Source organism: Struthio camelus, chromosome 7 (genome assembly GCF_040807025.1).
Source record: "Struthio camelus isolate bStrCam1 chromosome 7, bStrCam1.hap1, whole genome shotgun sequence".
NCBI classification, from domain to species: Eukaryota; Metazoa; Chordata; class Aves; order Struthioniformes; family Struthionidae; genus Struthio; species Struthio camelus.
Window position 1 is genome coordinate 18,543,909 of NC_090948.1, and position 15,328 is coordinate 18,559,236.

General features: G+C 41.3%; 1 protein-coding gene across 3 annotated transcripts; it reads right to left on the reverse strand.

Moving 5' to 3' along the window:
- Nucleotides 1-452: 452 nt before the first annotated feature.
- ZNF518A (zinc finger protein 518A) lies at nt 453-10,741 on the reverse strand. 3 transcript variants are annotated; one of them, XM_068950010.1, is made up of 3 exons: nt 10,580-10,741; nt 8,549-8,675; nt 453-6,138 (listed from the first exon to the last, which is right to left on the reverse strand). In XM_068950010.1, the coding sequence occupies exon 3, from the start codon at nt 6,019-6,021 to the stop codon at nt 1,366-1,368; it is 4,656 nt and encodes a 1,551-aa protein (XP_068806111.1). In that variant the 5' UTR covers nt 6,022-6,138; nt 8,549-8,675; nt 10,580-10,741; the 3' UTR covers nt 453-1,365. The 3 variants fall into 3 exon arrangements, with proteins under 3 accessions (XP_068806111.1, XP_009676068.2, XP_068806112.1); XM_009677773.2 differs by lacking the exon at nt 10,580-10,741 and adding an exon at nt 9,720-10,128; XM_068950011.1 differs by lacking the exon at nt 10,580-10,741 and adding an exon at nt 9,581-10,128.
- Between the last annotated feature and the right edge of the window lie 4,587 nt (nt 10,742-15,328).

Below are 15,328 nucleotides of genomic sequence, written 5' to 3' on the forward strand. Positions count from 1 at the left end.
TGGATTCATTAAGAACCTAGAGGACAAAGACTCTAAATATAATCATCATTGGATCAGATAAGGACATTTGTTCACATACTCTCACATGAACATTAAGCGATGTGAAGTTCATTCTCCTTTGCTGCTTACCCTTACAAAAAATAAATAGGAAGCAAGCAGGCTCCTGGGAGTACTACCCTACTGGCCATTAAAATGAAGGAGGACTACTTGAAGCCTGGGTTTTGCCAAGCCCCAAATACCCTAAAAAGCAGTTCATCAGAGTAAGCAACATTAGGAAATAGTATGCAGTCGTTACGCGGACACATTACTTCCACGTGGAAAATAACTACTATCCAGCTACGGGCCTGAACTGTTTCTTTCTACTTCATTATATGCTGCCCCTCTTAGAGGGTTTGTGTCAGATATAGTATAAACCAAAATAGAAATATTTTCTATAAATGCTCATAGTCATATTCTGTAAACACAAGTTATATCAAATTTAATAGTGACAGAGTCAATACAGATTAGGAATGTTCACCATTCTTAAACACCATATACATTATGAATATATATACTGTATATTTTCAACTGATTCCATTCTCAGGCTCACTGTATTAAACACAATCGTAATATGTTTTATTAATTTATATGAAAAATACTTCACTAAGAAAGTAGACAAACTGCACAGAAATAGTACAAGTGTCATGTGCATAGCAATATAGCTTAAAGCATTCACATATGGCTTTGTTTAAATGAAACTGTTGGGGAAATGGCCCTATTTGGACCTATGGTTACACAGTTGACATAATGTAAACTGCTTCACATCTTTTAGGCACTTGCTAACAATAGTGTTCAATCCCTGAAAAACAAAATCAAGAGCTAACAAGTGAAAAAAAAATCCCAGGATATTAGCTGTGTGTAGTTGAAGAAAATTTAAAAATTGGTTTTAGTAGTGCATGCACAGAACTGAAAAATAAGGGGGGGGAATAATTTCTGTGCAAAAATTATACCAAAAAACTGAAAAGTATAAAAATATTTACATGTTTAGGTTTCTTAAATATGTACAGAACAAAAGCCCTGAAGACTCTTTCGATAGAATAAAAATATAGGACATAATAGTAGTAACAAAAAATAATATATATTTTTATGGAAATGTATTTGCAATTAGTTACAAGTTATCTAAACCACAAAGCTCCTTGATGTATCTCAAAGTTCAATGCCAACAGAGAATCTGTTCTTCCTTTCAAAATACAACCATTTTACATTATACTTAAATTTCAGTTACAATACTGAAATACAAAACAAAACGACTTGTGTATCATAATTCAACTGGATTCTCTTTTTAAAATGTGTACTCATGGTATTTATTTTCTTCACTGGTCATCATTACACTAATGAATTCCAATCTCGAGTAGCCTCCATCAGATGCCTCTGTCCATGTCCTACCCAATTATCCTGATTGTCAAATATTCTACCGCAAAACCAGCAGCTAAACTTAGCTTTCAAGGTATTATCAGAGGTAGTTTTCACAATCTGATAATTGTTTTTGCTAGTCTTTTTCAGTGTCAATTTTAACACAAATCTTTCTTTTACAGGGCTAATAGGTTTTATTGTCCTGTGCCTCTTTTGAGAAAGATCATCAGTAGTTACGTCCAAAGGACTGCAGAAAGCCGGCTCCAGTAGAGCTTCAATAGTTCTTTTTGACAATGAAACCTTAAGAACGTGTCCTTTAAATTTAGCAATGGTTTTCATTACATTTACAACTTCTGGAACATCAGCATCAGGATGGTTAAGAACAACAACTGGTTGATTTCTCCGAGGGCATTTCACAAGCTGTTTAGAATTGAAAGGAAGTAGTTTCAAAGTCCTCACGGTTTCTTTTGATGCCCTTGGTTTGTAAGGGCCACCTGATTCACTAACAACCCCAGCTTGATTCTTTTCCTTACACTTTCTGGGCAACGTTACTTTCTTTCTTGGAGGTTCTGGGTAATTATCCTTCCTTTTTCGTTTGAAATTCTTGTTTCTTTGCAAAACCACAGTTTCTGAACTTTTAGGCCCAGTTTGTTTTAAACGAGGTTTTACTTTCGCAATTCTGTTTCTGGTGCTCCACGTGGACTTCTGACTACCAAAGCTATTCCTATTGTTAGCTGTTATTACTTGCGTACTCTCGGCAGAATCTTTTTGCAACCGTGTCCCTGCGGGTTTGGCAGAACGTACAGGTTCTACAGGATGAATACAACATGCTGGATTAGAGCTTGCCACAGAGGCATTTGCTGGCATTAACCTACCTGGTAAGATTAAGGCATCACTAGAAGTAAGATTAGCTTGTTTCTGTACTAGTGCAGAAGTAAGGGACTGCATGTTGTCCAGCTGTAGTGAGGGCACTGAGCTGCTTACTGACCGATTCGTATCGGCCAGTGACTCCGGAGTAGAAGTCTTAATTTTCACCAAAAGCTTTTGTTGCATGGCTCCGGTTTTCTTTGGTTGACAATTTTGATGATAAGCATTATCCTGAAAAACACTACGTTTATGTATTACAGGCTTGTTTGGTGTCATACATTTCAGAAAAACTGCCTGCTGTCCATCAGGCAAAAGCGCATAAACATGTTGTTTCTGTTGAACTTCTTGTTCTTTTATACACTCTGAGGAACCAAAGGCAGCATCCTGATGCTCTGTTAACACTTTCACAGAAGAAATTCCTTTCATAGATGACTCAGATGAGTTTGTAATTACAAGAGGTCCTTTGAATGGCATGCTATTCAATGAGTCATTTGCTGTGCTACACGCTCTCCTACTACTGGAACTTCTTATACCTCTAAAACTGTCATTTTTTAAATCTGGTTTTGAAGCTGGTATGGTTATTTTACCATATTCTCTGGATGCAACTCTTCCTAAAACCTGAGAACTATCACCAGGGACGTTTGCAACTGTTCCAATTGCCCCACTAAAGGTCAAAATCATCCCAGGCCCTTTATTTAAAACAAAAGATGTAGGTACACCTTTAGTCAAATGACTGTCCGATGAACTGGTGGATGGAAGAGATTTTCCTGAAACAACCTGTAGTCCGGGCTGGTTAGCAAGGTGCAAAGGTACAAAAAATCCTGACGGCGGTGACTGAACTAAAAGTGTTTTCTTCTGTTCTTGATGAACTGGTGAAAAGCTACTAGGATTTTGGGTTGTAGACCGCATTTTATCTTTTACTAACTGCTGCGTTATGATTGCATCTGTATGGGTTTTAAGCAGCGTACCAACACCTGCAGTTCTAGATAATTTATCCACTCCCTGTGAATCAAATGATGCTCTGGGTATCTTCCTTTCTTTCCCACAGTGTATATTTTCATTTGTGCTACATCTTGAGTTCAACTCTCTCTTATATAAATGAAAGCCTACATTAGCCGGAGGCCTCTGAAACCCACATGCAGTTGCCGAGCTCTTTAAATGCATAAGGGCTTTATTTCCTGTCTCCTGACTGGAAAGCAACTTCTCAGAATAAAGTTTTACACAGTTATTTGACTTGCCATGGGATTCTTGCTGAGTAGTTGCTTTCACTTTTAACACATCTTGCAATAACTGGTTTATTTCAGGTGACAAATAATTAGCTGCCTGTTCACTCTGTAACGAGAAAACCGATGTGATTTTAGGCATTAAGGCTGAGTTAACACAATCAGAGGCATCTTCTTGAAATTTCTCTGCTACATTCTCAAAGCCTTGATTTATGTTAGTGTCCAAATACTGCTGGCCATTACTATGCTGGTCTTCCATAAAGCACTCTCTATCAATAACACATTTAGATTGGCTTTTAGAAGATATACAGTTATTCTTAGTGTTTATGTGTCCATAAGTTTTATTAATATTTGACTGAGCAGATACAATTTTTTCTGGTTTTAAGCCTTTCACTGACTCTGAAAATGAAGATGCAGATTCACCTCTCCTACTGTTTTGAAAAGAAAGTGTTTTGCTGGATATAAATTCTTTAGATTTGTCATCTGTTGACATCCAAATGCTACACTGGTTATCCGAAGTGTCCATTTTAGAGTAATTATGAAAAGAAAGCAACCCTTCATTAGAAGAATCAACCGAAGGGGAATAATACAGATTATTAGTTCCGTTACTATTGTTCAGGCCACCATTTTGTATTTTCAGTTCAGGGAAGAAGGGCATTTTCATAGGGTCATAATGAAGCGCATTTGTAACAGTAGGCGGTAATACCTGAGGATGACTTGGAGGACTATAGTTTCCCCACGAGATACCACTCTGAGTTCCAACTTTTGTCACCTCATCGCACGGAGGCACAGCTGAGCACAACTTCATTTGCAAATGATTTGAACTTTTTCCCACAGCTACATTAGAAGGTGCTACACTTTGAGAAACACTTCTGCCATACAATAAGGAGTTATTTTGTTTTTCTGCTTTTGTTTTTCCTGAATGAGGAGCAGAAAAAGAAAACGGAGCAGAGGTTAACGGGTGAACAGAATTGTTCTTCAAGGTTGCCTGATCAGTTACATGTGGCATAGCACCTGAAGACAAGCTACAGGGATCAGCAGTCTGTAGCAAAGTTGCAGAGCCATCTTTAATTAGATCAGCTTTCTGACCCAACAAATGTAAGTTTTGCTTACTTGTAGGTAATAATTTTATAACAATATGTTGCTTTCCATCTACCATTTTGAATCCCATAAATTTAGCACTGTAATTTGCTGGAACAGATATTTTATTGTTTTTGACCATCAATACTGTGGGCCCATGAACAGCATTTTTCAATAATCCCAGGCCATAACTTGTTCCATCATCTGCTTTATTGTATTGTGCGGTAGTAGCAGATAGCATTCCACCTGTGAAATTACGCTTTTCAGTATATATAATTTCATCTTTTTCTTCATTTGCTTCCACATCTCTTACAAACTGGTTCAGCTCCTCAGGTTTCAGTTGGATTTTATTCATACTTCTTAGTATTTGTGAATTTTTCTCTTCAGTAGCGTCACTTCCACTACTTATTTTTTTCCGTCTCCAGAGTGCTTTCTTTGATGCTCCTGTTTTATACCTTCTTAATACGAGCTTTAATCCTGCTGAAGTTTTGACTATTCTTTTTTCACATTTATCCTTTTCCAGTTTTTCTTTTGCATACAGGTGGTCTCTATGCAAAGCTATAATGTGTTTTAAAAGATAATCTTTCCGCGGTGTGCTGTAACTGCAGTATTGACAACCAAAAGGAAACGTACCAGTATGGACAAGAAGATGTTTCTGGAACTCCTCTTTTGTAAAGCTTATGTGATGGCATTTTCCACATTTATATGGGATCTCATTATGTCTGTGAATGTGCTGAACAAATGTGCCCACATCCTGGGTGGAAAACCCACATTTTTCACATTGAAAGTGACCGTTTACACAATGCTTTGATGTGAAATGTTTTGTCAAATCCAGCAAAGTGTACATATGCTCATCATTACAGAGCTCACATTTTACTAAAGTGCTGCGATGGGTGCGTCTATGCTGTTTAAACGACTGAAAGTCATTCGCTGAAAAGTTACACATTTCACAAGGATATAAAGGCAACTCTCCATAGTGTAACAGCTGAAAATGTTTCTGTAGATCATTTGGGCTGTAGCGAATGTTATCCTTGCACATTGTACAAGTGAAATTCAGTATCTTTGCTGTAGTTTTCAACCCTTCCTCAAATTGCACTTCTGGTTTATTTTGCAAGTGGCCTCCCTCTGAACTACTGGAATTGCTTCCATTTATTTTGTCTAGATTTAAAGACTTCCTTGCAGTTTGCTGTTTACACTGAAACAGTTTTCTAAATCTATCGACTTCATGTTTCATTAATACTTCATCTGGAATGTTCACCTTGGGTAAATCGATTTTCACATTTTTCAGTTCATAAGAGAGACCGACATCTACAATTGCTGGCTGAGGCATCATACTTAAAGTATCATTCACCAGTGCTTTTTCCAAAGTAGTATCCACAGAAAGTTTCTTTGCAGCATTGTGATTTAACAAATTAACTTGCTTTTTATCACAAAAAATCTGTTCCTTTTCAGATGGCATAATTTTAAGTATTCCTTCCCTTTTTTTAAGTGAATTCTTGAGATTAGTCTTAGTTCCTGCAGCAAACTTCTGTGCTGAATTATCCTCGAGGTTCTAGAACTTCCCCATTTTCTTCTCCTGAAAGTAGAAAACAAACACAGCAAATATTACTTTTAAAGCTAATGCAATTAGTACATTCACTACAACTCATTAATGAATACATGACAAGCTTTGAAGTCGTTGCATTTGAGAGATCATAATAGCATTTGAGAGAAAACCATGAGGCAAAAGAGATATTGTATTGTAACTTTATTTTTTTTTTAAACAAAATATTTAGCAAGCACAGGGGAAAAAAGCTTTAAGGGACATCTACTGAAAAAGAGGAAAGTATTTTGATGCTTTGTGCCACCAATTTTTGTTCCACTATGACACTCTAAGCATCAGAACGTTTAAGATTTTCTCTTTTAAACAAAGTTAGCAATTACTGAGGATCAGATAAACTCAAGTTTTCTTGCAAATATAAACTCAATACCTCCTCTGTGACATGGATCATTAATTGCACCTAGCTGAAGTACTAAAAACAAGTCAAATTCAACAGAAGTTTTTTATTATTATTAAAGGCTGTTACTCTCATAATAACTAACTATTGTGCTTAAAAAGAAAAAAAAATCCTTAATACAAAGATCTCCTTCACTAATGGAGAAGTGACCTTTATCAACGCACACACACAAAAAAAAAAGGCTAAACCAACTTATTCACAATGAATATTTTGCAAGGCTACCTTTAGCATCACGTAATGAAAGTATAGTACTAGAAGGTAGTAGAAAGTAGTCAATAAAGTAGTCCATAGATAAAAATTTAATTTTGTTTCTCAACATACATTCCTGCATATAGGTTAACTTTTTTCAGAACAGAAGTATGACTAACAACATTACTTCTCCATGGATTAAGAGGCTCAAACAGGTATAGTTAGCATCAGTCTCTTCCTACAGACTAAACGTCAGCGTTTCTATAACAGGCTGCGCTGAAAACTTATGCTCAAGTCCACATTCAAACAACACTACCATGTCAGCATAAATCAGCACAAACGGCATAACACAGAAAATCATTTCCATTTCAGAAAGTGAAAATGAAAAGGAACAAGAAGTTGTACTTCACTAGTTCTTTCCTAGCATATAGTATTTTTTGCTAAATATATTTTCCATAGTGAAAAAGTCACAGCATTGTTTTCTTCTTTAGTAGCAGAAGTTAGTAAAGCATTGGCTGAAATCTGATCAGCAGTTCTCTCCCCTATTCCCTTGCCCACCCTGAAGCAATGCAGACGTGGAAGTCATTAGATCATCCTATTTATTCACATTTAAACTGAAAGAATGATCGCATCCTCTCCTCATAGCGTTGAGGCACAAGAGCTGCAAGCCGTTATAAGCATCACCACTAAAGTCTTCCAAACATTTTCCCACAGTCCTGTGAAATGGGAGTATCTAGCATTAAACTTGTAAATACTCAACAGAAAGAAAATGGAGACTGAAATATTTTCAAGGTCATGCTTATGTACCAGAGTATAAGAAAAGCAAAACACATTTTTAAGTATATGTTTTATTGTATTCCTTAGAAAAGATATTAGCAATTCTACACAACTCTTGAAAATAATAAACAAAACATCTCCACATTTTATGCAGACTTCAGTATCAATTGTAATTCAATTACTTGTATTCTTCAGTTATGAGAACTCAAACATTTCAAGTACACGTTGATATTCAAAACAAACAACTGAAAGAAACCATACCAACACTGGGAGTCTCTCAAAATTAAAACTAAACACTTTATGCTTTTTTTTTTTTTTTTTTTTTTTTTTTTTAAGTCAAACAAACACATTTCCTGTCTTCCACACTGGAGATTAATACATGTGATATTACTCTATTTTGAGCCATACGAAAAGAACAATTCATATATATTACACTCCATTTGCACCAAAAAAGCACTGTACTGTAATGCTTTCTCCTGCCAGTGGTGAATCCCTTGAAGTTGAACAGGAGAAAGCTAAACTCCAGCATAGAGAATCAGTGACCAAAATACGACTGGGGAGTGCTGGCTGAAGAACTTTTGTAAATACAGAGATGTCACACATGAAGCTTACAGGTTACAGCACAGAAATACATCATCCTGATAATAGCAGCCTGTTTTTCCAATTAAAAGGGAATGCCGTCAGATATTGAAACCTGAAATATTTATACAGCTAACACTATAAAAAATAAAAGTGGATGCAGCATGCTGCAGGGAATAAACTTCAAGCTTTTAACTTGGGGCTGATGTGGTCCTCAGTTGGGCAACCTTTCATTAATTAGATAAAGCATATTTCTGTTTTGCAACATATCTCAGCTGGATATATCCAAACCTGATTTGAGATCTTTAACTAATTAACAACAAATTACAGTTTAACATAGTTCCATACTACCTAATAATAACAATCTACAAACACCTTCAACATAACAAATAAAAATCCCAGTGATCTTCAAGTTTACTTTATCAAAGGAAAAGTCAAACTTACTCATTAAGAACAGACTAGACTTCAATTCTTCAACAGCCTTTTTAACATTTTTCCACTCACATAGAAGAGGTAAGTATGTAAAACTCCAGAAATGCCACCACAGTCAGGAGGAATACTGAGAAAAGGTCTGGAAACAAAAGGATATATATTTTAAAAGGTATAAATACAAGCATGACTGAAAGCTTAAGGTGAAAGGCACAAATCCTTCAATCTTACATTGTATCCATTTTTAAAACAGTAAAGAAGAAAAAACTGTAAACATGTACTGCCTTCCCTCCCATCAGAGAGCACTACTGAACACAACACAAATTCTAAATTTATGAGCAGGATTAAGAATAGATAGCAATCAAACTCCTCATAATTAGGCTTGTTTTAATCTTAGCTTTGTGAGTACTTTACAGGCTTTCTTAACCGTGGTAAGTATAAAGGCTAAAAAGAAGACAGAAAGCAGTAGTAGGTATATCAGTCGATCAAATTTTAATTTGAACCAAACAAACTTGTCTTTGGAGCCAAAAAAAAAAAAAAAAGCCACAAAAAATATTTCTTAAGCAACAATGGTAAACAACCTGTCATAAATATATCAAAGATAATTGTAATTTTCCAGAAAGTTTTGCAAAACCTAAGGGGAAAAATGGTACATTCACAATATTTGAAACAAGTAAGCAGACTGTAAAACAGATATCGTAAGTACAAAACCTGAAAATATGTATGCATGTGCTAAGGTTAACAAAAAAAAAAAAAAAGTAAGTGCAAACATAAATTGTTTCTAAGCCTCATTTTTTTCACCCCAGGGGTGCTCTAGTATGAACTTTATTTCCCCCACCCCAAAAAAAAAAAAAAAGAAAAGAAAGAAAAGAAACACGGAGAAAAGAGTTGCAGTTATATAGTTTAATCTAGTGAGAAGGGATAAATAAGACACTCCTAAGTTTGGTACCCTTTTTAGTTTTTCCACTTAGAACAAAAAAGTAGTTTAAAATATATTTCCAGGCAGCTAGTATTTTCAAGATTTTCGCAAAATCTGCTTACACTCACTTAAACTTTACAGCACAAACACTCTTTTCCATCCTCGCTCCAATCCTATACGTGCCTGCAAATTTTAAGTAGCGCCTGCATCTCTACAAAAACCCGGACGCACGCAGGAAGTAACAGGACTAGCTCTTCAGGAACTCACAGAGCTGCGTTTTCTTATGTTCAGATACAATCTCACCGCCACGGCAAAGTGTTTATTTCACGGAAACAGCCGCCAGGCCGTTCCTCGAGCTGGCGAGGGCCAACACCGGGCACCCACGAACACGCCGCGCTTCCCAGCCGGGAAAACGCCAGCGCGACCCCGCCGCCGCCCCGGCACCTGCGGACGCTTCGCCTCCCCGGCCCGCATCGGCCGCGGCCCGCAGGCACTTTCGCGCCGCACCTCGCCGGGGCACCGGCCCCCGCCGCCGCGGACGGCGCGACTCGCGGCTCTGCGGGGAGCGCGGCCGCGACGACACCTTCCCCCCGTCCCGGGGACGAGTCTGGCGACGGCCCCGGCGCCTCCCGGCCGCGCTGCGGGGCAGCCGCTCCCCGAAATGGGAGGGGAGGGCAGGGCAGGGGGCTGCGTTTGGGGAGGCTTCAACGGACCCCGCCCCTCCTCCCCGAGCTGCCACCGGCCGCCCTGGCCCGGCGACAGGCGCCGCGCGGTCCCGCGGGACAGCGGCGCCCTCCCGCCCGCCGCGGTCTCCCGCGGGCCCCGGGCGGCGGCGGCGCTGCCCCGCGCCACCCGGCGGAGGGAGACGGCGGCCGCCGCCGCGGCCACGCGGGACGGCGCGGCCCCTCGCTGGGCGCCGCCGGGACCCGCCCGCGGCGGCAGCGGGGGAGGGCGCGGAACTACTTAACGGCGCAGCCCCGCCGCCCCGCGGCTTCTTGCCCCGCTGCCAGCTCGCACCTCCCGCCCGGGCCGCCGCCCCGGCCGCGGCCGGGCCCCCTCCTCCCTCTCTCCCTCGGTCTCCGCGCCGCGGCCCCTTCCCCCGCCCGCTGCCGCCGGCGCCCCGTTACCTCGCCCGTGTTCGTAGCCCGGCGAGTCACTGTTGGCGGCCATAACAGTTTCCATCCGGGGACTGCGGGGCTGCCGAGCCCGACGGCGGGGGGTGGGGGCGGCCGCGGCGGAGGGATACGCGCTTCACCTGGCGGGGAAGGACGGAGGCCGACGAGGCCCACGGCGGGGAGCGTTTGCGGCGGGGGGGAGGGCGGCCGCGGCGCCGCCGCCCCCGTCAGCGGGGCGGGCCCGAGCCCCGTGGGGGCCGCCGCCGCCGCCGCCTCCTCCGCGGGTGAGGCCGTGCGGGCGGCAGGGAAACACAAAGCAGGGCCGCCGGGCGGCAGGGCCGCGGCCTCCGCACCCCTTCCCGCTGCCTCCCGCGCTTCCGCCGCCGCGCGGTGCCGCCACGCGCGCAGCCCCGACCCGCTGTGCAGCGCGGCACGAAGCACGGGCCGTGCAGCAACAGCAACGCAACCCCCGGCCCACCACTCGGCTGTGCGCACAACACCGACCCGCTGCCCGGCCCTGCACGCAACACCGACCCGCCGCACAGCCCTGCACACAACACCAGCATGCACGCAACACCAACACTGCACGGCCGTGCATACAACAGTGACATGACCACAACACTGACCCGCCGCACAGCCCTGCACGCAACACCGACACGCCGCACAGCCCTGCGCACAACACCGACACGCCGCACAGCCCTGCACACAACACCGACACGCCGCACAGCCCTGCACACAACACCAGCATGCACGCAACACCAACACTGCACGGCCGTGCATACAACAGTGACATGACCACAACACCGACACACCGCATGGCCACGCACGCAACGCCGACACGCTGTTCGGCCACGCACACAAGCCAGCCAGGCCCACAACACCTACACGCTGCATGGCCGAGTACGCAACGCCAACCTGCTGCACAGCCGCGTGACACCGACACGCTGCACTGACACGCGTGCAACCTGCCATGCGCACAGCCCCGCCACGCAGCCCGGACGCAGGTATGGCGCAGCCCAGCCGTACAGCCAGGCCGCACGCGCGGCCCGGCCGCGCAGCCCTCCGAGGGGCCTGGGCAGCCCGCCGCGGCCGTGCATCTGCTCGCAGAGGGAATGGGCACCCATCCGCCACACCTCGCTTCCCCAAATCCAGGTCTGCTCTCTGCCCCACAACATATACCAACAGCCAAAGCTGTAAGCATTTCGATGGAGTAGAGAGACTTGTCCCTATTTGCTTTACCCATTACTTTTTTATGGTTTTACACCTCCTTCTGCACAAGCATGCATGAAATTCACTGCACTTATCACTGGGCAGGAGAGCTGACACCGCAATAAAACAGCAAGAAGGAAAGGTCCCTACATAATGCGTTTATGTCCAGTGTAGAAAGAAGATTGATGAGCTGCACAAACTATAGTGGATATCTGTAAAAGACAGCAGTAGTGAAAGCATTTGGGACATTACACATGAATTAGATTAGTTGCTATATATTCATATGCTCAAAATAAAGCAGAAATCAAAACTGAAATCACTGTAAAAGAAATGTTTGCTTTGTTAGTAACACAATATTATTGTTACTTAGAAGAAGGATAAATTACACTTGATAGTAATAGAGTGCTGTAAAAGAGTGCTGTTTTAAAGCACATGGAAAGATAAGATCACAAGGAGTACAAAGACACAATGAGAAATAGGAAATTCAGGCATAACATGGCCAAAAGGAGCAAACAATCATGGCAGAAATAGGCAGTAAAGATGCCTTTTGAACAAAGAGGACATTGAAAAGGATAATCTTTCTAAGCTTATGAAACAGCATCCAAAATCAAAAGCAAGGAGTAGAAAGATTTGTGTTCCCAACAGGAGAAGTTCAAACTAACTCATGAGCAATTTGACTGAGCAATCAGCTAAATTTTTCTCCAGAAATCTTGCCACATCTTACTAATTCCAACAAAGTTAAAGAAAAACACTGTTTACCGAGGACTGAATTGAAGAACAAGGAGGACTGCTGCTGTCTTTGAGTGTGTATGTGCATATAATAAGGACCCATTTTAAATGAATATATTTTTCATTCCTCATTCACACTGACATCATTGATTTCCCTTGTGTCCTTGACTGTAAGAGAGAATGAAAAGAAGCCATTCTGAATTTCTGTTTTTTGGCCCAAAAGATTATCTTCAGGAATAAAATTATATCATTGATGGTTCTGCTATGCCCAAATGAAACAATCTGTGCCAAAAACAAGCAGAGAAATATATTGGCATTTTACATGCAAATCTTGAGATCATTCTTCTGGCCTCTAATTCATTACATTTTCATAAATGGTCAAAAGCGATGAGTACAAATTGTACCCACAGTGTTTTGGATCTGCAAACTTGCTACAACTAAAAAACAAAAATGAAAAACAGGACGCCTATATATAGTTCTGGCTGCAGCCTGAAAGTTAGGAAAGACAGGAGACAAGAATTATGCGTAGAAATCATCAGAGTCTAGCTTGCAGCTTCAGTATAAAATTTGTGTTCGAATACGTGCTTTCCTAATGCAGGGATGAAAAACTGCATTGTATTGTCAACTACCTATCCCAACAGATTAGCATATAAACATTGAATAAAATATTTTATTGATAGTGTATCGCTTTATGGTTCAATTTTAGAATATATATGGATGTCAGGCACAGGAGAAAAAAAAGAAAACCTGGGAATCTAAAGAGATTATCCCACCAGCAGGCGAAAAAAAAGAAGAAAGATTACTGTCTGACCATATACACTGAGATTTGTTGCAGTACAGGAGTAATCAGAAAAGACATCATCAAGACACACACTTACAAAAATAAATTTACATTGTGATTAAGATTCATATAGGAAAAAAGAAAGGTGATAGTTTGGTGAAAAATGACAAAAACGACCAAATCCACCAAAAAGACTAATATGAGGTAATAGCTCCTCCCAGAATAACCATGAGAGCTCTTTATCATGCAAGTCAGTATCCCCGAAAACACTCTCCCAAATTCCCTAGGTAGTAGCCTATCGCCTTCCCATTTTGCGGGAGTACTGAGAACACCTCATAACACCTCACGACATCCAAGGCTGCCTCAGAGACCTTTCTGAATCCGCTCGCTCATGGAAGTGATACCCAATGAATGCAACAAGTGCTATCGCACCACTCTCAGATTAGAAACTAAACTGGAAGCCATCAAGGAAATTCAAATGAGACCAAAATCTTACTGCAGTCTCCTCAACTGTTTCAGAATTGAATGTCAGAACAGGAGAGCAGACATATTTGCTAAAAATAACGATGCTGACAGCAGCACCTCATGTGATGCCAGGCACGCCCTGTGAGTGAGTGCAAAAATGCACTTTTGGATATTTTCTAAGTAGTTTTGTTATCCTTAGAATCTGATTTCTTTAAGGTAACATCAAGCACTGTCATATCTTAAGGGTCAACAAATGCTGCATAAAAACCAGAACATCTTTGTATTCTTTTGCCCTAAGACAGAGATCGCCCATAGTATATCTGGATAGGCATGATGTATAAGCATCACTGTTAATCACAGAATCACAGAATGGTTAAAAGGGACCTCTGGAGATCATCTAGTCCAAGGCCCCTGCTCAAGCAGGGTCATCTAGAGCACATTGCCCAGGATCGCGTCCAGGCAGGTTTGGAAGATCTCCAGTGAAGGAGACTCCACAGCCTCTCTGGGCAACCTGTTCCAATTAAATTCTCAAATTACAATTAAATTCTCAAATTCTTAAAAAGCAAGAATTAAATCCATGTAAGAACACTTCACTCCTTCATTCGTTTTGAAAAAGTTAAATTGAATTTGGTCTGCTTTACAATGTGAGACCCTGTGAAATAGATTTTCAACTGCAAGACAGTCTATGCCCTGTTTAAACATGAATTATCCCAGAGCAGTTGTTATTTTTCACCAAAAAATTTCTCTGACATCTGCAGTCAATATTTTTTTTGAGCATTGGCTATTGTCTCCAGAATGTATATAACCACTGTAGCGTATTGGCACTTTTTAAGACATTTGCAATGGAACTATTCTATAACAGAATAAATGTATTTTCTTTGAACTCTCCATTTATATTATGTTGTTTACATGTAACATTACAGTTTTTATTTACAGGCCATGACAAGAATTAGAAACAACCATCTAGCAGTAAGATTGCTTGGCTCAGAGTTTTTGTTGGTGTCACAACAGATCTTTTCCGACTCCTATGAACCAGACGTTCTTAAAAGAAATAGCAGGCGCATCTTGGTTATTTTTTGCTCCAAGTTCAAAGATTGTCTTCCTAGACAGTTGGCCTACCGATGCTAAGCAAGAGCTGTGAACTCCTAATCATAATTTTCCTTCATCTCAATATGGTTAGTCCATGGTCCCTTCCACCACGGATTTCAGCCTCTGCCACCTGTAGTATTGCCCACACAGTTGCAGCCATGGAAAGAGACATATTCTTGCTCTACTCCTCATCAGCATATTCAGAACTTGCTATCTTCTGGAAAAACAAATAGTCCTTAAGCTGCCCGGGTGATACAAAATAGTAGCTGGTACTGCCAAACAGTACAGAAGAATATGGTTTATAACCTCATTAGACACAAGCCAGGAAAAAACATTAATGAATTAAATTTTGTAAAATATATATTTAATAAATATATTAAATGATGAAATAGGCAGATGTATGAGATTAAGTCGTACTTGCTGTTACTAAAAGCAACAACGCAGTTCAGAATTTTATGCATTATAAGAAATGATTTAGCCCATGCCAT

What these genes read in the sequence shown, in the direction of transcription:
- ZNF518A (XM_068950010.1), bottom strand. Translation starts at nt 6,021, where the DNA reads ATGCCATCTGAAAAGGAACAGATTTTTTGTGATAAAAAGCAAGTTAAT.